Source organism: Sus scrofa, chromosome 8 (assembly GCF_000003025.6).
Source record: "Sus scrofa isolate TJ Tabasco breed Duroc chromosome 8, Sscrofa11.1, whole genome shotgun sequence".
NCBI classification, from domain to species: Eukaryota; Metazoa; Chordata; class Mammalia; order Artiodactyla; family Suidae; genus Sus; species Sus scrofa.
The window spans coordinates 83262466-83289138 of NC_010450.4; the positions used below are offsets into that span (position 1 = coordinate 83262466).

General features: G+C 40.4%; 1 protein-coding gene across 1 annotated transcript in view; it reads left to right on the plus strand.

Moving 5' to 3' along the window:
- The window catches only part of OTUD4 (OTU deubiquitinase 4), a 47479-nt gene extending 21707 nt beyond the window's left edge, over positions 1-25772 (plus strand). Inside the window, exons 11-21 of the mRNA XM_021100662.1 lie at positions 2161-2255; positions 5151-5251; positions 5360-5546; positions 11276-11438; positions 14468-14591; positions 14880-14935; positions 15712-15792; positions 16993-17131; positions 17617-17877; positions 19002-19042; positions 20704-25772. Coding sequence (XP_020956321.1) covers positions 2161-2255; positions 5151-5251; positions 5360-5546; positions 11276-11438; positions 14468-14591; positions 14880-14935; positions 15712-15792; positions 16993-17131; positions 17617-17877; positions 19002-19042; positions 20704-21918 — 2463 coding nt within the window. The 3' untranslated portion in view covers positions 21919-25772. The remainder of the gene's footprint in view (positions 1-2160; positions 2256-5150; positions 5252-5359; positions 5547-11275; positions 11439-14467; positions 14592-14879; positions 14936-15711; positions 15793-16992; positions 17132-17616; positions 17878-19001; positions 19043-20703) is intronic.

The window sequence follows — 26673 nt, forward strand, 5'->3', positions numbered from 1 at the left end:
CTTTGATATTACTTGCTTCAAAGAAGTAACAGTAACATCTTAGATTTTCACATATTTTCATTACAGTTGACAAATTTACTGAAATTGATTCAAGCTTGACATTATAGGTCAGTTTGGTTTATGAAAGTCATCTGTAAGATTTTGATAGATCACATAATTTTGTGGTTGTTGGAATGAGAGAGGAAAATGACAATAAGTTTTGCCACTTACTTTGAGTAAGCTACATCTCTGGGCTTAAACGGGTGGGTTTAGATCAGTGTTCTTATTTGGAGTGATTTTGCACCCCTAACTCCCATGTAGCAGTGTCTGCAGACATGTTAGAGCTGTGAAGGTACTACTGGTATCTGGAAGGTAGAGCCCAGGCACAGTGCCAGACATCCTAGAACACACAGCACAGCTCTCCCTTCCAGCCAAAGTGTTAAAATGATAAGACTAGAGAAACTTTTATGAAAAAATTACTCTTTCTAAAACAAAAACAGCCCACACACTATAAAATAGTTGTATTTGGAAGATAAATTTCATCAAAAGTGATCTCCATCAAAAAGTGTTTCCTTTTAAAAACTAAAATAGCCATTGACAAATATTTCTTCTCGACTCATGGAAGAGACCCCATTTCCTTTGTGAAAAAGTGGTTTGTGAAAAGTATCTGGGGAATGGGATTGTATTTGGCTGTCAGTGACAGACTTGACCTTAGGAACTTAGCATAGTGTTCTGATTTAGGGTATTTGAAAGGAGCGAAGGAAGACGGTATGATTCATTTAGTTTTCCTTATAGGATTGTCAGAAATGTGTGCTAATTACAGAACAGAATTGGAGAATCTTTTACTGCAGTGATTGGGAAAACTTGGAAGAGACTAAAAGAGTAAATCCAGGTGCTCCCTCCCTCCTCGCCCCCACTTAGTGGAGGAGAGGAGATTGTTTATTTATTGCTACATCACTAAAATTGTGTTGTTAGTTTAAGTCAAGCATATTTCCTTTGAGGTTTCAGTTGCTTTTGTAAAGTCAATGGCTGTTGATAAGGTCAGTGGTAAAGCAGATACTTGTTTTAATGTTTTTCTTTTTAAGAGTATTCCGTTGCTGTTTATACCACTTGGCTATTTCACTTGGCTAAAATGTAATTGAAATTTTATTATGGAAAGTGCTATGACCCAAAGATGACTTTTATTTACTCAGATCAGCATAGTGTAAACATAGTTTAAACTTTTACTAAAAACTAACTTCAGAAAAATTCTTTTTTATTGTACACACTTGAAGAAAGGACAGCAGTGTTCTGCTGTGATTGAAGAATGAAGCCTCAGCTTGAGGACTTTGACTTGCTGTCAGGCCGTCCCTCTGCTCTGTGGCCATGGACTGTGCCCTCTGCACCGTGCCATTTTACGTAAGGGACTTGAGCATCTGAGGGAGATACTGGAACCAGTGCCGAGGGACACCTTTGCTGATAGGAGGAGGAGGTTGCTTGAAGCAGGGTGTGTACCTCCGGCTCCCGGGGCAGTGCCGGGCAGTGCCCTGTGCAGTGTGTACCGCTTGGCTGCAGGAGGGAGCCTAAAGGCTTACTCTTCTGTCACAATTTGCTCTTGTGTAATAACCACTAGTATATTAGAGAAGACATGATGGATCTATTTTCAGGGAGAAAAAAGGTCACATTTACATATTTTAATATTTTAAATATTGCAAGAGTGAGGAGATAATAGTAATTCTAATAATAGTTGCTCTTCTTTGTTGAGTGGTTGCTGTGTGCAAGCTGGTGCCTTTATATATATATCATAGGTGCCTTATTCCATCTCCGTGGGTCCTGTGATGGAGGTCCTGTAATTAGCCCCGTTGTGCATACAGGACACTGAAGCAAGAGATAAGTCACTTGCCCAGGGTCCTATTGCTGTTGAGTAGAAAAGCCGGACCTGGAATCCCACCCAGTGTGTGGTGCCATAGCCCTGTCTTCAGAACCAGGACAATTGAAAAACTTTGAGGACAAAGAAGAGTGTTTTATCTTGGATAGAGCAGTACAGAGGTCTTGGGCGGTCAGAGACAATACTGTGCACTCTTTTGAACTCATAGCATATGTTCATTTTCTCTTCACTCAGAAATGAAATAACGGTTTAAAAACTGATAATTAATGTGGGAGATTCAGGTGACTGATTTTTCTTTGTGGACTGTTTAACAGGTTAGGCTGGAGCACAACGGAAGATTTTCTAATGCCGACTTTCAAGGGGTTCACTCTCAGAACGGGCCGGTTTTGGTCGAGGAACTTGGAAAGAAGTATGTATTGCTCTTCCACTGGGGCATTCACTGTCTGTTCCATTCAGCCGAGTATAAACACCGAGCATTTCTGAATGGACCTGTGCATTTGCAAATTCAGTTAAATGCATTAATATCTTGGTTTAGATCTTTCAAAGAATAGTTTGAGTCCAAATTTAGTGTTTAATACTTATTTTGTTGCTTACTGTTTAAAATATGCCATTCTTCACTAAGGCAGCTCAGAAAACTGACGGTATTGTAACTCTACAGTGGGAGCTTCAGAGGACAGGGACCGTGTTCATTTCTAATGTCATTCATTGCTGCCGTGTCTGCAGTTTTCAGTAAATGTTGTGTGATGGAGGAGTGAAATACTTGTCATACAGTAGAGCAATTTTTGTTTGAGTTGCTGTCGCCTTTATTAGAGGAAAAGGTAGTAAATCACACCTAAACTTTACTGAGGAAAATTTCAAACATTCACAAATGTGAGGAGTATAGTACAGTGAACCCCAATATAACTGTCACCCTACTTTAGCAATCAACAGTGGTTTGGCATTCTTTCCTCATCTCTTGTTATCCTTTTAAGAAAAGATAGGAGTGGAATTGAAATATTTGAAAGCAGATCCCCAAATGTCACACCGTTTGTCTTAGACACACAGCTGCCTGTGTCACTAGTGCAGTAAGGGATCCTCCCTTCCTCCACATCAGCTGCAGTGTTACCACAGCCAACAGAAGAGTTGTCTTTCCCTCTTTTCCTCATATTTGCTTACATTGTAATTAAGGCCTTTTAGTCTTCTGTTCTTTGAGGATAGAAAAGAGGCTTTTTTAAGAAAATCAGCTTTATTGGAGTTTAGTTTACTTTAAAAGTTGTGTTTCAGGTGCGTAGCAAAGTAAATCAGTTATGCATATAGGTATATCCATTCCTTTTTCAGATTCTTTTCCATGTGGGTTAGTGATCTTGTTTGTCTTTCCCTGTCTGTCTTACTTCACGCCATGTGGCAATTTCTGGATCCATCCGTATTGCTGCAAATAGCATAGTTTGATTTTTTTTTTTTTTATGGCCAAGTAATAGTCCACTGTGTATATATATACCACATCTTTATTCAATCCTCTGTTGACGAATGTTTAGGTTGCTTCCATGTCTTGGCTATTGTAAATGGTGCTGCAGTGAACATTGGAGTGCATGTATCTTTTTGAATTAGAGTTTTCTTTGGGTAGATGCCCAGGAGTGGGATTGCTGGATCCTATGGTGGGTCTATATTTAGGGTGTTTTTTTAATGTGGTTTTTGTTTGCTTGTTTGTTTGCTTGCTTTTTAGGGCTGCACCCGAGGCATATGGAGGTTCCCAGGCTAGGGGTCTAATCGGAGCTATGGCTGCCGGCCTATACCACAGCCACAGCAACGCAAGGTCTGAGCCACATCTGTGACCTACACACAGCTCACAGCAACACTGGATCATCAACCCACTGAGTGAGGCCAGGGATCGAACCCGAAACCTCATGGTTCCTAGTCGGATTCGTTTCTTCTGTGCCACAATGGGAACACCTGTATTTAGTTTTATGCAACCTCCATAGTGGTTGCATCAATTTACATTGCCAGCAACATTGGAAAGGAGTTCCCTTTTCTCTGCACCATCTCTAGCGTTTATTGTTTGTAGACTTTTGGATGATGGCCGTTCTGACTGGTGTGAGGTAATACCTCATTGTAGTTTTGATTTGCATTTCTCTACTAATTAGTGATACTGAGCATCTTTTCATGTGCTCTTGGGCCATCTGCCTCTCTTTGGAGAAATGTCTGTTTAGTTCTGAGCACTTTTTAATTGGGTTGTTTGTTTCTTTGGTATAAATCTGTATGAGATGTTTGTATATTTTGGAGAGTAATCCTTTGTTGATTGCTTCCTTTGCAAAGATTTTGCTCTGTTCTGCAGGTTATCTTTTTGCTTTGTTTATGATTTCCTTTGCTGTGCAAAAGCTTTTAAACTTAACTAGGTCCCATGTGTTTATTTTTGTTTTTATTTTCATTTATTTGTGGAGGTGGGTCAAAAATAATATTGCTACATTTTATATCACAGAGTGTTCTGCCTATGTTTTCCTTTAAGAATTTCATAGTATTCAGTCTTACGTTTAGGTCTTAAAGCCATTTTGAGTTTATCTTTGTGTATGGTGTTAGAAAGTGTTCTGATTTCATTCTTTTGCATGTAGCTATTGAGTTTTCCCAGCACCACTCAATTGAAGAGACTGTCTTTTCTCCCTTGTATGTTCTTGTCTCCTTTATCATAGGTGCATGGGTTTATTTCTGGGTTTTCTATGCTTTTCCAGTGATCCATATTTCTGTTTTTTGCCAGTATTGTGCTGTTTTGATGACTGTAGCTTTGTAGTACAGTCTGAAGTTGGGGAACCTGATTTCTCCAGCTCTGTTCTTTCTCAGATTTGTTTTGGCTATTCAAGGGGAGATATGCTTTTGATTTATGGCATGTTATTTGATTTAATTGCATCCAGCTTGCTGAATGTTTTATACTTTAATGTGTTTTTAAGATAAGAACTGAAAATGGGATTTTTGTTGTTGTTGTTGCTGTCTCTTTAGGGCCGCACCCATGGCATATGGAGGTTCCTAGGCTAGGGGTCATATTGGAGCGGCAGCTGCTAGCCTCCATCATAGCCACGGCAATTTGGGATCCAAGCCACATCTGCCACCTTTACCACAGGTCACAGCAATGCTGGATCCTTAACCCACTGAGTGAAGCCAGGGATTGAACCTGAATCCTTATGGATACTAGTCAGATTCATTTCCGCTGAGCCACGACAGGCACTCCTGGGAATTCTTATGTAAATTGAAAATAAGATATTTCTATAGAATACATAAGTGGATATTCTTCCTGGGGTACTTTAAGTTACTACAAGTCTTTTTCTTCCTTTTAAAGACACTCACCGAAGAACCTCAAACCACCTCCCTCAGAAAGCTGGAACACAGTGTCAGGGAAGAAGATGAAAAAACCTCCTTCTGGGCAGAATTTCCATTCTGGTAAAAGCATGTCAATTTAGTCTTTCTTTGGTGGGAGGGTTAATGGGATGGTACTTGGGATTGCGTATAATAGGGAAATTACGAGAAATTTTTGGCTTCTTGTCACAGACGTGGATTTCAGAGGGCCAAAGAATCCAAGCAAGCCAATAAAAGCCCCGTCAGCACTACCTCCTCGATTCCAGCACCCTTCGGGAGTGAGACAGCATGCATTCTCCAGTCATTATGCAGGGTTGCAGTCTCAGAAACCCTCCAGTGAGCACAAAAATCTTAGCAGGACACCCTCACAGATGATAAGGTAACCTTCCTGAATGCAGGAGAAGTAGCAATCAAGGGAGAAGCACTTCTTTTACTTGCCATGTTATGTGAATTTAAATAGTTAACAGTTTTTTGTTCATCAGTAGCATTAATATCAAAAGTTTTACATTGCTCATAAAAAAAAGTGATTTCAGTTCTTTATAGTGCTCTTTAAACAATTCAAAGTTACTTTGTAGGATAAGTCATCTTTGTTTTTGAATCACTTTTTTTCAGATAATTTAGGAGATCTTATCTTAGAGAAGTCTTATCCTGGCATTTAATGATTTTCTGGTAGTTTGTAATGTGTTAAATATTGGATTCTACATTGCATTCCTAATTCTTTGCAGGATGGAGATGTTCCTTCTTTATATAGGAACTTAACCCAAAATGTCAGTTTATTTCGTTCTGATAAGTTGGGATTTTTTTTTTGTGGTAATGTGTCCAATACTAAATGGGTTGACGTAATCATGAATTATCAGCATTCTGACCAAATATCCAGAGAAGAGAACTTCAGAGCCAAGTTTCCTGTGTTATGGATTTTATTTTTTCCTTTATCTGCCTTTCCTTGGAGTGGATTATAGAGCTGTGGAGTAGTTTATATTCTTTGGAGAAACTTAATTTGAGAAGAGGTATCCTAAGTCAAGGCTGTTCTCTTTCTGGAAACTTGGCCATGTCTCCTGTGGGATCTGAGGCATATCTGTGACCTGCGCCGCAGCTTGTGGCAACGCCAGATTCTTAACCTCCTGAGCCAGGCCAGGGATCAAACCCGCATCCTCACAGATGTCAGGTGCTTAACTCCACTGAGCCACAATGAGAATGCTGAGGTTTTTTCCTTTAATAAAATTCTCAGAGTTCCTGTCATGGCTCAGTGGTTAACGAATCTGACTAGGAACCGTGAGGTTGCAGGTTCGATCCCTGGCCTTACTCAGTGGGTTAAGGATCCGATGCTGCTGTGAGCTGTGGTGTAGGTCACAGACTCGGCTTGGATCTGGCGTTGTTGTGGCTCTGGTGTAGGCTGGTGGCTACAGCTTTGATTAGACACTTAGCCTGGGGCTCCACATGCCATGGGTGTAGCCCTAGAAAAGACAAAGACAAAAAAAAAACAAAAAACAAAAAAAACCTCATTTTTTAGTAGACTAGACAAGCATTTTTTTTCTCTTGAACACGCAAAGATACTCTTTTGTGTCTTAAAGGTTTAACAAAGAAAATACACAGACAAATCAGTGGCTAATTTAAATACATTTAGTTTACCACAAGCTGAAACAGTGTGATTCTAGTGTTCTGTCCAGAAGAATGATCAGACAGATGAATGAGAGGTCCTTTTCTGGTTTCCCTGTTGGCTCTGTATTACTTGGCATATAAAACAATGGACGACAGAAGGCAGTGGGTACATACACAGGGAGCGTTGGAGAATTTTTGACGTTGTGATTGATTACATAGGAACCTAGCTGTATTTGCAGTTAGCCTTTAGTGCTGTGGGTGTGAGAATGAATTTTACCAGTGTGTTAAAATGTATTTAGAGGAGTTCTTGTCGTGGCTCAGTGGTTAACGAATCCAACTAGGAACCATGGGGTTGCAGGTTCGATCCCTGGCCTCACTCAGTGGGTTAAGGATCCGGCATTGCCATGAGCTGTGGTATAAGTCGCAGACGCAGCTTGGATCCCGTGTTGCTGTGGCTCTGGCGTAGGCCGGTGGCTACAGCTCCGATTAAACTGCTAGCCTGGGAACCTCCATGTGCCTGGAGAGAGGCCCTAGAAAAGGCAAAAAGACCAAAAAAAAAGTTATTTAGAGACCGCTGCTGCTGATAGAATATTTAGAGTAAGCTTTTTAAAAAACTCTCATCAAAATTTAGAAATTTAGGAGTTCCCTTCATGGCTCAGTGGAAACGAATCTAACTAGCATCCATGAGGACAAAGGTTCAATCCTTGGCCTTGCTTGGTGGGTTAAGGATCCGGTGTTGCTGTGGGCTGTGGTGTAGGCTGATTCAACCCCTAGTTTGGGAACCTCTCTATGCCATGGGTGCAGCCCTAAAAAAATTTTTTTTTAGAAATTTGTAGCTAAAATAGCTAACACTATTGATTTAATAAGCCCATTTGAATTTATCTTGACTTTATTTCTAATATTTAATACAGCAATTGACTTCTCGTAGAATATGAGAGCAGTAATGTTGAGCATGACCTCTCACGTTATTCTTTCTCCTTGATGTTGTTTTTTCCTTTGGAGAATACAAAAAAATATATATATATAACAAAACCCAGCTCGATTGTCATGTTTGTTTTCATTATGCAGGTGCTGAAAATGAGAGTAACACCTGTGCTGGGCATTTTCCTTCCAGCTAGGCATAGCCGAAGGCCTCAATGCCCTGTGCGGGTGAGGGGATGCGGCTGGCTGTGGGTGATAGGGCAGTGGTGAGGTAGCACTGGCTTTCCAGAGACTCCTTTGGAGTCTTTCACTACTGGGCTTTGAGAAGGACTGGTCTGAGATTGAGGGTCCAGATTTGCTCCATTGTTTTTTCCTAATACTCTGGGATTGACATCTGCCCTGTTGGCATTAGGATGTGACTTTAAGTGGTACTGAGGATGTGAAAAGGCTGTTCTTTGTTTCAGAGGTAAAAGAATCAGGTTATCAGTTGTGTCCTTTACACTCTTTTTAGCAAGATTATATCTCTTCATATTGTGACAGTATATTTTTCCTGTAGGTTATGAATTTTCTTTTCCCACTGTTGTGAAATTGTTAGACATGGTAGGAACGGTATTTATATTACCTGTAATAGTTTTTGTATGTGTCCCTAGAAGTGAAGTGGGTCTCTTGAAGACAGCATATATATGGGTCTTGTTTTTGTATCCATTCAGCCAGTCTGTGTCTTTTGGTTGGGGCGTTTAGTCCATTAACATTTAAGGTGATTATTGATATGTATGTTCTTATTGCCATTTTATTACTTGCTTTCGATTTGCTTTTGCTGCTCTTTTTTCTTTCCTTCTCTTTTTCTTTTATGCCTATAGAAGTTCCTTTAGTATTTGTTGTACGGCTGGTTTAGTGTTGCTGAATTCTCTCAGCTTTTGCTTATCTGTGAAGGTTTTGATTTCTCCTTCAGATCTAAATGAGATCCTTGCTAGGTAGAGTAATCTTGGTTGGAGGTTTTTTCCTTTCATCATGTTAAGTATATCATGCCACTCCCTTCTGGCCTGCAGAGTTTCTGCTGAAAAATTTGCGATAACCTTATTGGGGTTCCCTTGTATGTGATTTGTTTCTTTTCCCTAGCTGCTTTCAAGATTTTCTCTTTGTCTTTAATTTTGGTCAGTTTGATTAGTATGTGTCTCTAGGTGTTCCTCCTTGGGTTTATTTTGTATGGTACTCATTGTGCTTTCTGGATTTGAGTGAGTGGTTCCTTCCCCATGTGAGGGAAGTTTTTGGCTATTATCTCTTGGAATATTTTTTCTGTCTCCTTCTCTCTCTCTTCTCCTTCTGACACCCCTATAATATGGATGTTGGTGCGTTTCACGTTGTCCCAGAGTTCTCTGAGACTCTCTTCATTTGTTTTCAATCTTTTTTCTCTTTTCTGTTCCGCATCCATAATTTCCACTAATCTGTCCTCCACCTCACTTATTCGTTCTTCTGCCTCCGGTATTCTGCTGTTAGCTGCTTCTAGTGAATTTTTTATTTCAGTTATTGTATGTTGCATCTCTTCTTGTTTGAGTTTTATATCTTGTATCTCTTTGGTCAGTGTTTCCTGTAAGTTATCCATCTTTGCCTCCAGTTTATTTCCAATGTCTTGCATCATCTTCAGCATCAACAGTCTAAAGTCTTTTTCCTGGAGGCTGAGAATCTCCTCATGGCTTAGCTGATTTTCTGGGGTTTTTTCTTTCTCCCTTATCTGAGTTATAGTTCTCTGTCTTTTCATTTTTATAGGTTTTTGGTGTGGTGACCTTCTTACAGATAATAGAGTTGTAGCCTCTCTTACTTCTGATGTCTGCCCCCCTTGTGGCTGAAGTCAGTATGGGGGGCTTGCTGTAGGCTTCCTGATGGGAGGGACTGATGCCTGCCCACTGGGTGGAACTGATTCCTATCCTTCTGGTGGGTGGGGCTTAGTTCTGGGTGGGATTAGAGGCAGTTGTGTGCCTGAGAGGTCTTTGGGTAGCCTGTTTACTGAGGGGCGGGGCTGTGATCCCACCTGGATTGGTGTTTGCTCTGGGGCTTCTCAGCAGCTGACTGACAGGTGGGGCCAGATTTTCCCCAAATGGCCACCTCCAGAAAAAGGCACACTGCTGAATATTCCCGGGAGCTTTGCCTTCAATGTCCTTCCCTCACAACAAGCCACGTTCACTCCTGTTTTCCCAGGATGTCCTCCAAGAACTGCAGTCAGGTTTGCCCTGGGACCCAGTGCACATGAAAGTCTGCATGTGCCTTTTAAGAATGGGGTCTCCGTTTCCCCCAGTCCCATGGAGCTCTGCGCACAAGCCCCACTGGCCTTCAATGCCAGATGCTCCGGGGCTCTTTCTCCCTCCCCCTGCCAGGTCCCCACACGTGGAGTTTGATGTGGGGCTCGGAACTCTCACTCCTGTAGGTGAGTCTCTGTGAACCAGTTAGTTTCCAGTCTGTGGGGCTTCCCACCCAGGAGGTATGGGGTTGTTTATATCACAAAATTGCTCCTCCTACCTCTTGAAGTGTCCTCTTCTTTTTCTTCTGGAGTAGTATGTCTTTTTTAAGGTTTCCAGTCCATTTGGGTGTAGAATGCTCGGTCTTTAGTTGTGAATTTTGTTGTTTTTAGAAGAGAAGTTGAGTTCCAGTCCTTCTATCCCAGCCATCTTAATCCCTTATTGCCTGTAATAGTTTTAACTCATGTGAAAATATCAGGGTTATGTTACAGGCTACTAAACACTATTCATGTACTTTTTGTCTCCTTCTGTGACCAAAATTATGTTGAAACAACAGCAGCTTTTCTGTGCAGTTAGTATGTAGCCTAGTGCAGTATAGCTTCTTTTCAGCTTTCCCCTTTCCTTGGCTGTGCCACTAAGGAACAGCAAGTTGGGGGCAGTGAGTTAAAGATCTGGCATTGCTGCCACTGGGGTGTGAGTCACAGCTGCATCTCGGATTTGATCCCTGGCCCAGTAGCTTCCATATGTCCATATGCCTCGGGCAGCTGGGGGGTAAAAGGGCAGGAAGGTGATCCTGGTGTCTCTTTAAACATTATCTTTTACTTAAAAAATTAGAAAGCTTTTGAGGCCTAGAAGCTAGTAACTTTCCTTTTTAAGATAATTCTTAGGATAATTAATAATTTGTCTACTTTTTGTTAGCATGGTTATATTAGATGTTATCACTATACCGTGTGAAGTGGACATTGGAAAAAATAAAATTTTAAAAAAGATAATTTTGAGAAAATATTGGAATATGGCATAAAGCATTGAAAAAAACACTGATTTTTGTGTCACTTGGCAGTAAGTTATATTTTTCTTTTCTTTTTTCTCCTCCCTCTTGTAAGCTTGTCTTCTTAACTCTGAAATGTAGCCCAATGCTCCAGGTACTTCCATTTGCTAAATGTTTACTAATCAGGCAGCCAGAAGTTCTCTACTGTCAGAGTGTAGCTAAACTAATCAAATATTTGTATTGCAGACAAGTTATTTTATACTGTTAGGTACTCAGTCACTCAGTACATTTTGTCGTTTTAGATGCTTACTTCATTTCTGGGTTGGTCTTTTTGTGTGTGTGTGACAAGAATGTTTTGTTTGACAGAAAACCTGATCGTGAGAGAGCTGAAGAGTTTGATCCCACGACTCGAGAATCTAACTATTTTGGCCTCTCTCCAGAAGAGCGCCGAGAGAAGCAAGCTATAGAAGAATCTCGTTTACTCTATGAGATTCAGAACAGAGATGAACAGGCTTTCCCAGCCCTTTCCGTATGTATATAAGAAAGGATTTTCAGATTTATCATTTAGAAGTCTCTCCTTGATATAAATTTTATATTAAATCGTAGTTTTTAATGATAGACTAGTAATTTTTAAACTGAAAGATACCTTGACAAGTATATAGCTCTCCCTTCTTTTCAACTTCATGAGGAAGATGAGGTCTAAAGATATTACTAGTTGGTGGCGGAGTTGAGATAAGTAAACTTTAGTTGGTGTTTTAAGCTGAAACTCATTTAATTTTGCTAGCAAAATAGCAAGCAGTAGAGGTCCATGATTCAGTTAACAAGATACATCTGTAAAATCAGGTAATTGCTGTCAGTGTTCCTTATTAAACATACTGGGACCTAAGAAGAATAGCCTAGTACATGTAGGTAAGAGCAGTCGTTCAGAATGGCACTGCTGGAGGTGGCAGCACAGGCAGGCCTGTGGCTGTGCTCCTGCTCCCTGGGCCTAACTCTGGCCTGTGATGGATACTTCTCTGATGAGACAAGTGGTCTCTGCCTTGAAGTTTGTTAATTTTGGAGAGGATGGTAGTCAGAAGAGAAAAGAGTTCTTGTGTAGAGAGAAGTGGTCTGTGAAGAGGGGGTCCTTGGGCACACGGGACAGGGGGTAGCCAGGTCAGTCTGGGGGTACTGGACTCCTGTGTCTGGAATATTGGTAAGTGGTACCAGGTGATCTGTGATGCAGAGTGGTGATTGGAACACTTTTCTCACAGTGAATTAAACAAACTGAAATGTTAAGGAGGCCACCCAGTATTCCACTATTAAAGCCCTGTCCTCTGGCCTCCATGGAATCCTTCAGAGGTACTTGGTGCTTGGTTGAAAACAGCTGACCTGGAATAGTGTAGTTCAGTCTGGCATGGGGCTTGGAACTTATTACTGGAAGAACCCAAATCCATATGTGAATTAGGCATGGTCTGTATTCCCAGTATATTTATCTCAGTGATGTGTTATTTATCTGTAAGATTTAGATAATAAAAAACTACAAATCTTTAAGCTTTTTGTCCTTTTTTCAGTTAGTTAATGGTGAGAAACAGCTACTGTAATGTGGGAATAGATTGTGAAGTTTTTGATTGTCAGTGAGAATGGGGTCTTCATACTCAACAGGGATTTGAGCCAGTCGTAAGACATGATAGCGACCAGGTGTGTTTTCTAGAAGACACTTGCCACAGAGGGCTGAAATCGCCTCTCAGCCATGTGTAGCATTTACCCACAGGGTGCTAAGAGATGGAGAGGACCTTCAGTGATGACTTAGCTGAAGAGCTAGGCTTCCTCTAGTCCCTGTGTTTCACCAGCTAGAAGTTGGAACTTGCAGAGCTTGGGTGATTTGCTAACAGTCTGCATTTCAGTGATGGGAGTCCAAGTGCACGGTGCCTGCTAGTTGGTACTTGGGTGTTTTTCCCTGGTTGGGCTCTACCTTGGCTGCTTTTGAAGGCTGGTATGAAGGGTGCTATTCTTTGTGCAAAGAATGGAAGTGTAGGTAGCAAGGTGAAGGTTTGGTCAGGAGCTTCCTGAAGTGATGGGCATATGAAGAAGTCTTGTAGTCATTTAGGCCAAGTGTCTGGTTTGACTTATCCATAAGGCGACCACTATGGTGTATATAATATGAACCCTATGTCCTATTTTTTGTAGTTTGGAATCTAGGGATATGAATTTTGAGGTTCCCCCCCCCTTCACTGTACAGCATGGGGATCAAGTTATTCTTACATGTATACATTTTTGACCCCCACCCTTTGTTCTGTTGCAGTATGAGTATCTAGACATAGTTCTCAGTGCTATTCAGCAGGATCTCCTTGTAAATCTATTCTAAGTTGTGTCTGATAACTCCAAGCTCCTGATCCCTCCCACTCCCTCCCTCTCCCATCGGGCAGCCATAGTCTATTCTCCAAGTCCATGCTTTTCTTTTCTGTGGAGTTGTTCATTTGTGCTGGATATTAGATTCCAGTTATAAGTGATATCATATGGTATTTGTCTTTCTGGCTCATTTCACTCAGTATGAGAGTCTCTAGTTCCATCCATGTTGCTGCAAATGGCATTATGTCATTTTTTTTTATGGCCGAGTAGTATTCCATTGTGTATATATACCACATTTTCCTAATCCAATCATCTGTTGATGGACATTTGGGTTGTTTCCATGTCCTGGCTATTGTGAATAGTGCTGCAGTGAACATGCAGGTGCATGTGTCTCTTTTAAGTAGAGTTTTGTCTGGATATATGCCCAAGAGTGGGATTGTGGGGTCATATGGAAGTTCTATGTTTAGATTTCTCAGATATCTCCAAACTGTTCTCCATAGTGGCTGTACCAGTTTACATTCCGACTAACAGTGCAGGAGGGTTTCCTTTTCTCCACAACCCCTCTAGCACTTATTTGTGGACTTATTAATGATGGCCATTCTGACTGGTGTGAGGTGGTATCTCGTGGTAGTTTTGATTTGCATTTCTCTTATAATCAGCGATGTTGAGCATTTTTTCATGTGTTTGCTGTCCATCTGTATATCTTCCTTGGAAAACAGTCTATTCAGGTCTTTTGCCCATTTTTCCATTGATTGATTGGCTTTTTTGCTGTTGAGTTGTACAAGTTGCTTATATATTCTAGAGATTAAGCCCTTGTCCATTGCATCATTTGAAACTATTTCCCAAATTTTGAGATTTTTTTAGTCAGATGTGTGAAGAATAAGATAGACAAAGACAACACACAAAAAAGAGGAGCTCCTGTCACAGCTGAGTGGAAACGAACCCGACTAGTATCCTTGGCCTTGATCAGTGGGTTAAGGATCTGGCACTGCTGTGAGCTGCAGTGTAGGTCGCAGATGCAGCTCGGATCCTGCATTGCTGTGGCTGTGGTGTAGAGCTGCAACTGCAGCTCCGATTCGACCACTAGTTTGGGAACCTCCCTATGCTACAGGTGCAGCCCTAAAAAGACAGAAGACCAAAAAAAAGAATAAGATTAATTAGAAGACTTATGTTCATATATTTATGGCCAGATCTTTAACACAAGTGTTCGGTTTTGTTCATTTTAAGAGCTCATCAGTCAGCCACTCAGCTTCTCAGAGTAGTAACCCAGGCGTCCAGAGAAAATCATCCCATGTAAGCGATAGAAAAGGAAGTAGGCGGAGAATGGATACTGAAGAACGGAAAGATAAAGGTATGTTATTTCATCATTTGAAAGCAGATGCTAGAGATCTGTTTCTGGTTTAAAGTCATAAATGGGGAAAAAAACTTTTTAAAATGCTTAAGCAATTTATTGTCACATCTCACTGTCACAGAGAACTGTGGACTCAAAGTATGTTGTGTTATTCTGAAGACAGTATTATTCACTGATTAAGAATGACTCAAATGATACTTTTGGCTTTCCCTGTGGTCACATTTTGTTCTGTCTTTACACCTGATTGGTGGCTGATGTTTTTGTTTTTTAAATTTTATTCTGTTGTAGACTCTGTCCATGGACATATTCCCTTGGATAAAAAATCTGAGCCAGGCACATTGGAGGTAAATGTTTTAAATACTTGTTGTGTCTTTTTCCTTAACACTGTGATGGTGTGGAAGAAGATGGAGATGATTTCATCATTTTATAATAAAGTGTTAGGAAAATAGAAAAGCAGAAAACAATTTGGAAAAAATTATAGTACTTAAGGATAAATCACTCACAAATTATAACCATTTCTTCTCGGGCACATCATGATGACCTATCTGAAATGGGTGGAAAGCAACTCTTACTTCATGTTGCTCTATAGTAGATTGAGATTTTTAAAGGAAAAGTGCTGTTTTTGTTTTTTTTTCTTATTCTCTTTACTTTTCAAGGATGCACCTGTGGCATATTGGAAGTTTCCAGGCTAGGGCTGCCGGCCTATGCCACAGCCATGGTAATGCCAGATCCAAGCTGTGTCTGTGACCTGCACCACAGCTTGCTGCAATGCCAGATCCTTAACCCACTGAGTGAGGCCAGGGATCAAACTCACATCCTCATGGAACACTATGTCAGGTTCTTAACCTGATGAGCCACAACAGGAACTCTGGAAGTGCTGTTTTGAAACGATGTCCCCAGTAAAAACTGCCCAGTAGTTTGGTGTGATAAAGATGTGGATGCAAAATTGCCTATGTGTTGAAGACCAGGTACAATCGAAAAGAATACTCAGTTGTGAGAGAGTTCAGTTAGGTTGCAGGTAGGGGAAACTATACAAGCAACCATGGTTACCCAGGATATGGGTTTTTGAAATACAACATTAAACCATTAAACTTTTTTTTTTTTTTTTTTGCTTCTAAAGAATATTAACAATGAGAAATGTACAAGAATTTCATCACCATCAAAGTCAAAGAAATTAGAGTGCCCACCTCCTGCAGAACAAGTAAGTACATTCTTGCATTTGACATTGAATGCTCCATTGTTTGGATTTCTGAACTCTTACTGTGATCATTTAAAAACAAAATATGGGGAATTCCAGTCGTGGCTCAATGGTTAACGAATCCGACTAGGAACCATGAGGTTGTGGGTTCGATCCCTGGCCTTGCTCAGCGGGTTAAGGATCCCGCATTGCTGTGAGCTGTGGTGTAGGTCACAGATGCGGCTTGGACCCTGTGTTGCTGTGACTCTTGTGTAGACTGGCTACAGCTCTGACTAGACCCCTGTCCTGGGAATTCCATATGCCTAGGGTTGTGGCGTTAGAGAAGGCGAAAGGACAAAAAGAAAAAAAAATATATATATATATAGGAAATAGAATTTATTCTATCATCATAATTTGGATGCAATTAGGATTTTTCTCTAATTCTGTGGGTTAGTCTAGAATATTTTCAAGTTTTAATGGAATGTTAATTTTGTGATCACCATTTTCTGGACACAGAAGCCATTCATCTGGATTGATTTATGTCTGTAACTTGTGTTACCTTTTTGGTGAGTTGGCTTGAAAATGAGATTTTTTTTTTAAAGGGAAATTAGGAATTTCTACTTTACTTTCAAAACTTTAAAAAAAGAGACAACTCTGTACATGTAACAATGTCATAGAAGGGTGGGAATGTAATGATTGAAGAGATTAGAAAAAGATACATCAAAAATGCAGTATTGTCAATTTACAGATTAAATGATGAACACCTGAATTCTAGCGGATTCATTTGGTTCTTGGTCTAATACAGGAGTAGAGGAAGTTCTTATTCCTTGTCTTTCATTTAACTTTCTTCATGTCAAGTAGAAAGCAGCAGTTTTATGTTAGCTCTTTGTGTGAGGAGCTATTCTAAAATCATGATTTTCAAGGTGATTTCAGTGATTTTTTTTTTTCCTTGCCTTAAAAGCATTGTGTTCATGGTGCATTATGATTTGCTTCTAACTCTGCCAGTGACTTCTGTGGCTTTTAGAAGGCATTTACTGGTTAGGATTAAATTAGTTTGTATGGAATTTTTAGCTACTATGTTTTTTCTTTCATTTCTAAGACTAGAAAGACCATTTATATAGAAACTACATTCGTGTATAAAGCCGGCAACTCAAGATACATCCGGTGGTTTAATTAGTGTTAAGCAAAATGAACTCTTGTCTTTTTCACCCCTTCTTCTTGAAGAAGCCAGCAGAACATGTGTCTTTGTCAAATCCAGCTCCTCTTCTAGTTTCTCCAGAGGTACATCTAACTCCTGCGGTGCCTTCTCTACCAGCCACTGTGCCAGCCTGGCCAAGTGAACCTACAACTTTTGGACCAACAGGTTAGATAAAAGTTTTTAAAGTTCAGTAGCAAGATTAGGAGTGGGGAGCTACACAGAGCTGTCAGTGGTGGAGGGCCAGGTTTATTTGCTATGTTCATTTGCAACATGCCCTTGCCATCTCAGAGCAAGATAGGTGTGTGTGAGCTGTGGTTGCTCAGCCCTGGCAGCACAGTTTTTGCCTGCTGACCCACAGCCAGCTCCTTATGGCCCCCTGAGCTCTTTTCCAGGCTCTGTGTCTTACACGCATTTGTATGAACTGTTTCTATTAGAAGATGTTGACTCAAAGCTTGTTTTCTGGGCTCATTGCCACCTGTGTCCAGGGGGGATCCTTGGTTGATATAAGTACTTTAGATTGTTTTAAGTGTACTCACTTTTACCAGCTATGTAATTGTATACCATTCTTTACTTTTGAGCTTAATGTAAACTTGCAGAGGAGAAATATTTTTACTTCAGCAGTTTTTGATTCCTTTCCCTTTCTTTTGTAGGTGTCCCTGCTCAAATCCCTGTTTTGTCAGTGACACAGACTCTGACCACTGGACCTGATTCTGCTGTGTCCCAAGCTCATTTAACACCCTCTCCAGTTCCTGTGTCCATACAGGCCGTTAACCAGCCCTTGATGCCTTTGCCTCAGACATTGAGCCTTTACCAAGACCCACTCTATCCTGGGTTTCCTTGCAATGAAAAGGGAGATCGAGCCATCGCCCCACCTTACTCACTGTGTCACACTGGGGAGGACCTGCCTAAAGGTGAGAGCCTTCTCCAGGGTCAGGTTGATCTCATTTATCAAGAACTGATACAGGTTCAGGGAGAAATGTAAGCACAGGTCAGGTCATGCTGCTGAGTTAGCCAAAGGACTTCCTTGGAGAGGACAGCAGAGGTCTGGCTGGTAGTCCTTCACTCTCTCCTGTTCCAGCTTGGGTCTGTTTGGAGTGTGATTTTTATGTTTAATACCCCCCATGCTGCCCTGTGAAAAGATTTTGAATTAAATCTTAGTAGTGCTACTAACCAGGTAACTAAACATAACTGAGTTTTCACATCAGTGGTCTGGTTTTTGGAACTACTCATACTACTTCATCCATGAAGAAGTTAATTTAGTACTGCATGCAATAATATACATTTGTTTTTTTAAGGCATCCTTTTAAAATTTGTCTTTTTTTTTAACGAAATTTTAGTTTACGAGATTTCCTATCTAAGAAACTGAAAGAGTAATGCTGTCTTTGTGCTCTTTACTTATATTTTTATGGATCACTTTGTTTTATTAGTGGTTTGATGTTTGAGTCTGTGGATGACTGACTAATGTCACATGACTACCTGAGCTAGTATTATCCTGCTCATCTTAATAGTGAGTTAGGCTTATGTTGATTTTTACTCCTTCCCTTAATATTTTTATTTCATAATGTTTTAAACCCCACAGAGAAGTTGAAAAAGAAATAACAATGAAACACCTGAGTATCTGTCACACAGATTTAATCATATAAATAATCTCAATTGAAGCCATTTTGGGACTTGAATCTTAGTGTAGACAAAGCATATTGAACCTGGAATTACCCTATAGTAATGTTGCCTGATTTTGGTTATATTACAGCTTTCAATCTATATTATGTTTATTTACTTATTTATGTGGCTGCACCTGTGGCATATGGAAGCTTCCAGGCCAGGGATCAAACTCAAGGCACAGCAGTGACAGTGCCAGATCCTTAACCACTAAGTCACCAGGGAACTCCTATGTGACTGTTTAAATCACAGGCTAGAGAAAATAATTCAAGTAGGCAAGATTGTCTTTAGAACTGTGTATTATTTGAGGATAATGAGAAAAGACTGTTTCCGAATGTATGTATAATTTTAGTGAGTGGTTGTTACTTATTTTCAGATAAGAACATTCTTCGATTCTTCTTCAATCTTGGTGTAAAGGTATTTACGTTTTTATCATTTTAAAGTTATTTTAAGTTATTTAAGTGAACACTTTTTAATTATTAGTATTTGAATACCCTTAACTCTTAAATCCTTGTTGGTCAGTAACCGAAGGCTTAGTAAATCTCCTTATTTTAAGAAATAGCATTTCCAGTGCCATACAGTTTAGTTGTGGTGAGTGAGGCTCCAGTTTTGCTTGCTTTTCCTTTTAATTGGTAGTAGTATTAACCCTGTGAATATATCTGATAAATAGCCTAGTGGGAACACCTCTGTGAGGAATTAAGTGAAAGGTCTGGGTTTCAAGTTTTGCCCCTGCACTTTTTTAGCTGTATGATCCTGGGCACGTCACTGAGTGTGTCTGAGCCTAGCTGTTTTCCTTTGTGGGTGGAGATGATGCCCTCCTGCCTGCCTCAGTTGCTGAAAGCCTGAGGGGAGGCCACTTGTGCACCTGCTCCTAGGGAAGGTGGGGCTCGCAGGCAGAGCACAGGCACCTCTGGGAGGTGGCCAGCCTAGTCTTTTTGTTTTGTTTTGTTTTTGCTTTTTAGGACCACACCTGCAGCATATGGAAGTTCCCAGGCTAGGGGTCCAATTGGAGCTGCAGCTGCTAACCTACACCACAGCCACAGCAATGCAGGATCTGAGCTGCATCTTGACCTATATATACCACAGTTCACGGCAGTGCCAGATTTTAACCCACTGAATGAGGCTGGGGATCGAACCTGTGTCCTCATGGATACTAGTTGGGTTTGTTACCGCTCAGCCATGACAGGAACTCTGGGTCAGTCTAATCTTAGAAAGAGCTGTCAGTGCTGTGTGGTCTCCTTTCTTGGATTCATTTCTGTGGGTTCTGGGCTGTTAAGTGAGGAAACAAATTGCCCTGCCTTCATTGGCCTTTTGACCAGTTCATAAAAGGAGACTTGATTATTTTCTCCATCTTCTGCATTCATTGCCTAGTTCCTGTTTATCTAGGTAGTACTGGCTGTAGCTTATTGGTTAATTAGCCAATTAGCTAGTACATTTTTCTTGGTGTTTTGTTGTTTAGCTGAACTTTTTGCCAGGGAGGGGTTTGGAGTATTTCATTTTTGGTGTTGATCCTTCTCTGACCAGAGGTCTAACTGTAAGCCTTACAGTTGGAGTGCTCTGGGGATCCTCCAGCTGCAGTCCAAATTCTGAGGCTCAGCTGTCTGTGTGGCAGTGTTTTTATGGTAGAACGCATCCAGACTGGGTAACTGGTTGGCATGGGGTCACAGTGGTAGAGCCAGGACATGAATGGAGCTCAAGCTGAGCAGCTGATGTTTGAGAGAGTGGAAGCTTGATTGCTGGTGGTGGTTTTGAGATAATGTATCAGCCCCCGTTATTTCTGTGCACTTCTATCTAAAGGACGGAATTAATCATCCTGATAAGCTGGGGGTGGGTTCCTTTCTTTGCATGCTGCGAAACCTCTCTATCAGGACTTGATCGGTTTTAGGAAAGGAACAGGCAGTGCAGTCCTAACAACGGTGACTTAATTTTGTAGTTCTTTTTCATGTTGTGTATTTTGGTGAGCTAGTATTTGGACTGGAGTTGATGGTCTTTGAGGCATGAGAAGCTTATCTGAGAGCCCACTCTAAGCTTCTTCCCCCTCCCATTTTGTTTATCTTCCTGTTTTTTGTCTCTTCTAGGCATACAGCTGTCCTATGTGGGCCCCCCATTCTTACCTGTACCCTTTGCATCAGGCCTACCTGGCAGCCTGCAGGATGTACCCAAAGGTCCCTGTCCCCATGTATCCTCAGAACCCCTGGTTCCCAGAAGCTCCTTCTGCTCAGAGTGAAAGCGATTGTACCTGTCCGGATGCACACTTTCCCATGCAGACTGAGGCCAGTGTTAACGGTCAGATGCCCCAGGCAGAGATTGGACCGCCGGCATTTTCTTCACCTTTGGTCATCTCTCCATCTCAGGTGTCTGAAAGTCACGGACAGTTGTCTTATCAGGCGGCAGACCTAGAATCTGAGAGCTCTGGGCAGCTTCTTCATGCAGAATATGAAGAGTCCCTGAGTGGCAAGAACATGTTCCCACAGCCATCCTTTGGCCCGAACCCATTCTTAGGCCCGGTTCCCATTGCACCTCCTTTCTTTCCTCACGTCTGGTATGGGTACCCTTTCCAGGGGTTCATAGAGAATCCAGTCATGAGGCAGAATATTGTTCTGCCTGCTGATGAGAAAGGAGACTTGGATCTGCCCCTGGAAAATCTGAATCTGTCTAAAGAATGCGCTCCAGTTTCAGCAGCAGATGAGTTTCCGGAGGCCAGAGGTGAAGACACACATTCTCTCCCTGAAGCGAGCGTGAGCGAGCACGAGGGCCGGGCGGAGCGGTCGTCCCAGACACCTACGGCGGATGTGGCATTGGCTCCCACCCCTCCCGAGGCAGAGGGAATGGCTCGTCTTCCCACTCCAGTTCTAAACAGAGAAAGGGAAACCCTGCCTGGTGAACTTGAGCCAAAGAGGACCATTCTAAGTCTGAAAGAAAAACCAGAAAAAGTGAAAGATGCTAAGACTGCTGCTGAAGTGGTCAGTGGGGCCAACTCTGTGGACAGCAGAGTGCAGAGACCAAAAGAAGAGAGTTCAGAGGACGAGAACGAAGTGTCTAACATTCTGAGGAGTGGTAGATCCAAGCAGTTCTATAACCAGACGTACGGAGGCAGGAAGTACAAAAGTGATTGGGGCTATGCCAGCAGGGGAGGCTATCAGCACGCCAGAGGGGAGGAGTCCTGGAAAGGGCAGCCCAGCAGGAGCCGAGACGAAGGCTTTCAGTACCACCGCAATGTCAGAGGCCGGCCCTACAGGGGGGACAGGAGGAGATCAGGGATGGGAGACGGCCACCGTGGACAACACACTTGATGGGATTTTAGAGCAGAAACACTTTCTGAGGTGGAGTGTTTCTGAAGGCTTTAAAAAATACATTACAAATAAAAACCCAAATCGGAACGCTCTCCTCTCCTCCCCCTTTACCCTTACTCTCATTCTGGACAAGAGATTTTGGATATGCGTTCAAGGGGGCAGGTGTTGGCATTTTTTCTTTGTTCAAATCTGTCTATTTATCGGGTGACTGTCCCCATAAAAAGTAGAGAATAAGTTTGTTAAAGTATTTTTTATAAACAGCTTAATATAAAACATTATAGATTTAGTGTTTGTTTTTTTCCTTATATAAGTTTAATTTCAAATGTTGGAAATGTGTGCTTTATAGTGTTTACTGAAGTGACAGAATATACCATTTGACACACTATAGATTCCAAAACATAACATTGCACCAAATAGAAATGTATATTTTATTATGCAATGCCTTAGTCATAAACTGGGCTCAAACAATTCTTAGCCTAAAACACTGTTGTCTTTTGAAATGCTTCCAACCCAAAGGCCTTTCATCTCAATATCTGTCAAACTTGAATAATGTCTTCTCTTTAATATTACACATAAGGCAGCCTATTAACCTGTGTCTTAGATATGTTGTATATAGTTCTTTTAATATTCATAGGGTATATTTTTGAATTTTGGTGAGTATTTGTTGGACTTGAGATTGCATACAAGAACAGGTGTTTAAGAAATAATAGAAAAATTAATGAAATGGCTGTTCCCACCAAGAATTCTTAGCACTGGTGTAAATATCATGGTGCCTACTCGAAAGAAATGTAGATGCTATGCATTTTGAAAATAATCTGCATCTGTTAAAACTGCAGAAGTTTTTTAATGCCACTTTAACACTAATGCACTGACAGATTTAAATATTTTGTGAGAAGAAATGTTAAAAATTTTTAAGCTTGACAGGTTTCTATGGAGTTACTTTGTTTTGTTTTTGCACCATTGGTTATGTGTACCACTTTACATTTGCATGTTCAGTTTGTCACAGCTGGAACTATTGTATGAAAAAGGATGATTGTGACTTGGAGTTCTTTTCTAGAGGATGCTGCTAGACAATGGATTTGCTTTGCATTTGATAGCTTGTTATCCCTTCAGTGACGTCTCTAATCCTGCTTCCTTCCAGTCTCTGCAGTATTCACTAGACTCTCCCTTTGCATGTTGCACTCTGTTCCTATTTGGAGATTTTTATCTCTGAATTAGCACAGTATTCATTCATCTGTGTTACTATGTAAAAATAACTGTAGCTTATATTTCTTATTTGTAAATACCAGTGTGAAAGTCTACCTTTTTTTTTTTTTATGTTCTCTTTCAATCAGGAAGTTTGAGTGCTATGCAAATAATGTAATTTCTCGTTGCATGCCATGTGTAATATACTTAGCCAAAAGTAAATTTTTTTTTAAGCAAATTACTTTAAAAGCAAATACAATTCACTTGAATTTGACAAACTGAAGCAGATGAGTTTTCTGGGTTCTCTGATAACCTGCAGGAATGTTTGGATGCCAGCTAGGCTTAGTGAATCTCCACTGTACTGTAATATTGGTTATTTACCTCTGTGTTGTTTTAATTACCTAATGTCTGTGTAACTGCTGATTTGAGTAGTGATTAGCATTTAGATGTCTTTGTAACAGGATTTTGGAGAGCACTTTGAAAGATAGCATTTTATTATGATGGTGCTAGGTAAAAATTTGTAAAGACTGGGATAGTTGCGTGGAAAAGAAAACTCTTGAGAGAGCCTGTTGAAAGGAATTTCTGTTGTCATCCTCAAAGCTAGAACAACTGAGGAAGATGCTGTTTAAGTGATTTTTTTTTTTTTTTTTTTTTTTGTAGTTAACAGTTGTTACGGAATGAGAAGATGAGAGGGTCCTATACTTTCAGCTCATGCTTTTTCATGTAGGATTAGCTTACTTGATAATTTATGAGAATTACAGTTAGATATAATGACCAGATTTGAAAGTTCAGTGTAAGTTTGATCTCAGGAGTCCAAAAGAAATTGCTCTTTCTTGTGTCCTTTGTTTTATTGGCTGGGATTTGATCTCCTTAGTTTCTTCTGGAAATGCTAAAAATTGGATAGGAAAGAGTGCTGTTTATTTCTTCACTGTCACTCTGTCTTACCTCAATTGAGTAACAGAATACTCGAGAACTCTATAGTTCCTGAAGGAAGTGCTGATTTGCTTCCTGTTTCCCATACTTGCCTCCCTGACAAGATGGAAACAGTGCTGAAAGAGAACTTCAGAAAAGTTGGTACTTTACTCAGTGACCTCTGGAATAAGAATAAAAGAACTCTGTCCTTGGCAATTGGTTTTAAAATTATCAGTCTTTGCATGAAGGTCAGTTTGTGTTTGTTGTTGTTGTTTTTTTTTCCCTTTAGATTTGTTTTGAATATATTAGTCCAGGAGTTTTTGCCTTATGCAGAAGTCAAACTAGGGCCAAGCAACCTTTTCTCCCCCCCTTTATTTTTAACTGAGTCATCCATCATATGTAGTACATGAGATAAAATGTTTTAAGGAAAAGCAGAAACTTAGAAGTGAGAATCACTTGTATTTTGAGTTGGAAATTATGGAACTCCTATATTATGATCATACGCATTTTGAAGAACAGATGTTTAGAATGACCAAAGCTCACCTGTTCTTTTTGTTTCAGTTGCTTTGGCAAAACTTGATTCCAGCCCCTTTTCTTTCAGTATTGTGTCTATTTTTCTTCATTTCCTCTCACATAAATCTTTGATTCTGCCTCCACTAAATCTTTGATTCTTGTTCCACGTACCTGTTGGTAGCAGGATGCTAGTAGCATCTGTGTGGTCCTCGTTCTGTTTCCTCATAACGTCTATGTTCATTTTCATGGCTGACCTAAGCTCAAACCCTGCCTCGGCCTGGCAGGAGTGGGTGTTCCCTACTGATAACATCGTCGTATTTGATGCGAACTCTATTCTTGCAGTGTGTTTCCTTTGTGACTCAAGGTTGAATAATGCCTGTGAACTGCAAACTTGGCTTATGATTAACTTGGTGCAATAAAGTTCCTTTCTAGCCATTTCTGGTTTAGAAAACATTCAGCCATCCTAGAAACTAGCAATATTTATTTATGCCTCATTTATTTTACCTTTAGTTTTAGATGAGGTAACCATAGTCTTTCACTTATGGGTACTAAGCAAGGTCCATTGTAGTGTAGCTGAAGAGAATGCATATTTGGCTACACTATTTCTGTTTACTGTATTTTGCTTCCTATTTAATGTCTAAATGCTATTGTGTTTTTGTTTAAAATCTTAATAATGGTTCCGTTCCATGTCAATTTCAAAGAACTAAGGTTTTGCTACTAGTGTCAGCCACTTATTCTCCCACTAATTGGGATTTCCCACTAATTTTGTTTTGTTTTGTTTTTCCCCTGAAATACAAGTTTTTAGGAAATCCTAGAAGAGGGGTGGGTGCATGTCTTAATGCTGGGAAACAGCAACTCTGGGGTTGAATTTACTTGAATGGATTAAGAATTGCATTGTTACAGAGCTAGAAAAAATTTATGTATGAAAAATGATAATAGCCTTACACTGAGTACAAATAATACTTAAAAGCATGTGAAGATGTGATCATTTGTGATGTTACTTGTAAAAAAAGTATATATACATCTTTTGAAGTGTTGAAAGGAAAATAGTACTTTATATTCTTTATCATATCACTTTTTGTAAGTGTTGAATATATTCCTGTTTATTTTTCTATGTTCTGTTTTGTAGCCTTAAGAAGTGTTTCAAACATATCTGAATGTATAAAATAAGAGTAAATGCCCTACATGGTGTGATGCTGCATTATATATAAAACTGTGTGCATATATTAAATTTTGTCTCTTGATTCTGCTTGTGATTCTTTGGTTCTAGGGTTTTAACCAAGTAATAGAGCCTATAAATCTTAAGAGGAATTTAAGTAAACCTCTGAAATGAAGGGTTGGTTTCCATAGTTTTTATCCAGTCAGCAAATAATCTGGTTTGTGCCGTTAAATGCCACATGGGATTTATAGTCTATGGGATAGGAACTATTCTTGTACCTACTTACTTGAAACTAGTAAGTGGTAGAATTTGGATTTGAGCCTATCTCTCAGTGGTTTCAGAATTAGTCCTATCATTTTTCTCATGGTCATTAAATGAAATGGGAATGTGTAGAATATTCTAAGAATAATATCTAGATTACATGGCACTTTTATTTTTTTAAGCTAGATAAATTCTTCTTTTTTTTTTTTTTTTGTCTTTTTAGGGCCACACCCATGGCATATGGAGGTTCCCAGGCTAGGGGTCTAACTGGAACAGCAGCTGCCGGCATGCACCAGAGCCACAGCCACATCAAATCCAAGCCTCCTCTGCAACCTACATCACATCTCATGGCAATGCTGGATCGTTGACCCACTGAGCGAGGCCAGGGATTGAACCAGCGTCCTCATGGATGCTAGTCAGGTTTGTTAACCACTGAGCCACGACGGGAACTCCAATTTTAAAGTTTTATTTGAAAACAAAGGGTAGCAACTATTAACGTTTAAATACTCTGAACACCCAAGTTTCTCAAGACTATTTCTTCATTAAACCAAGTCACCTAAGAATATTGCTAGTCAAAACTCATTTACGTACTATTTGGACTTTATCATTTTAGAATGGCTTCCTCAGGAAGAGGAGCCCGAAACGAAGGCTTCGTTCAGTGCAGGGTTGATAGGTGACAAAAGTGTGCAGAGGCAGCATCCTGGGAAGGAAGATGTAAGTCATAC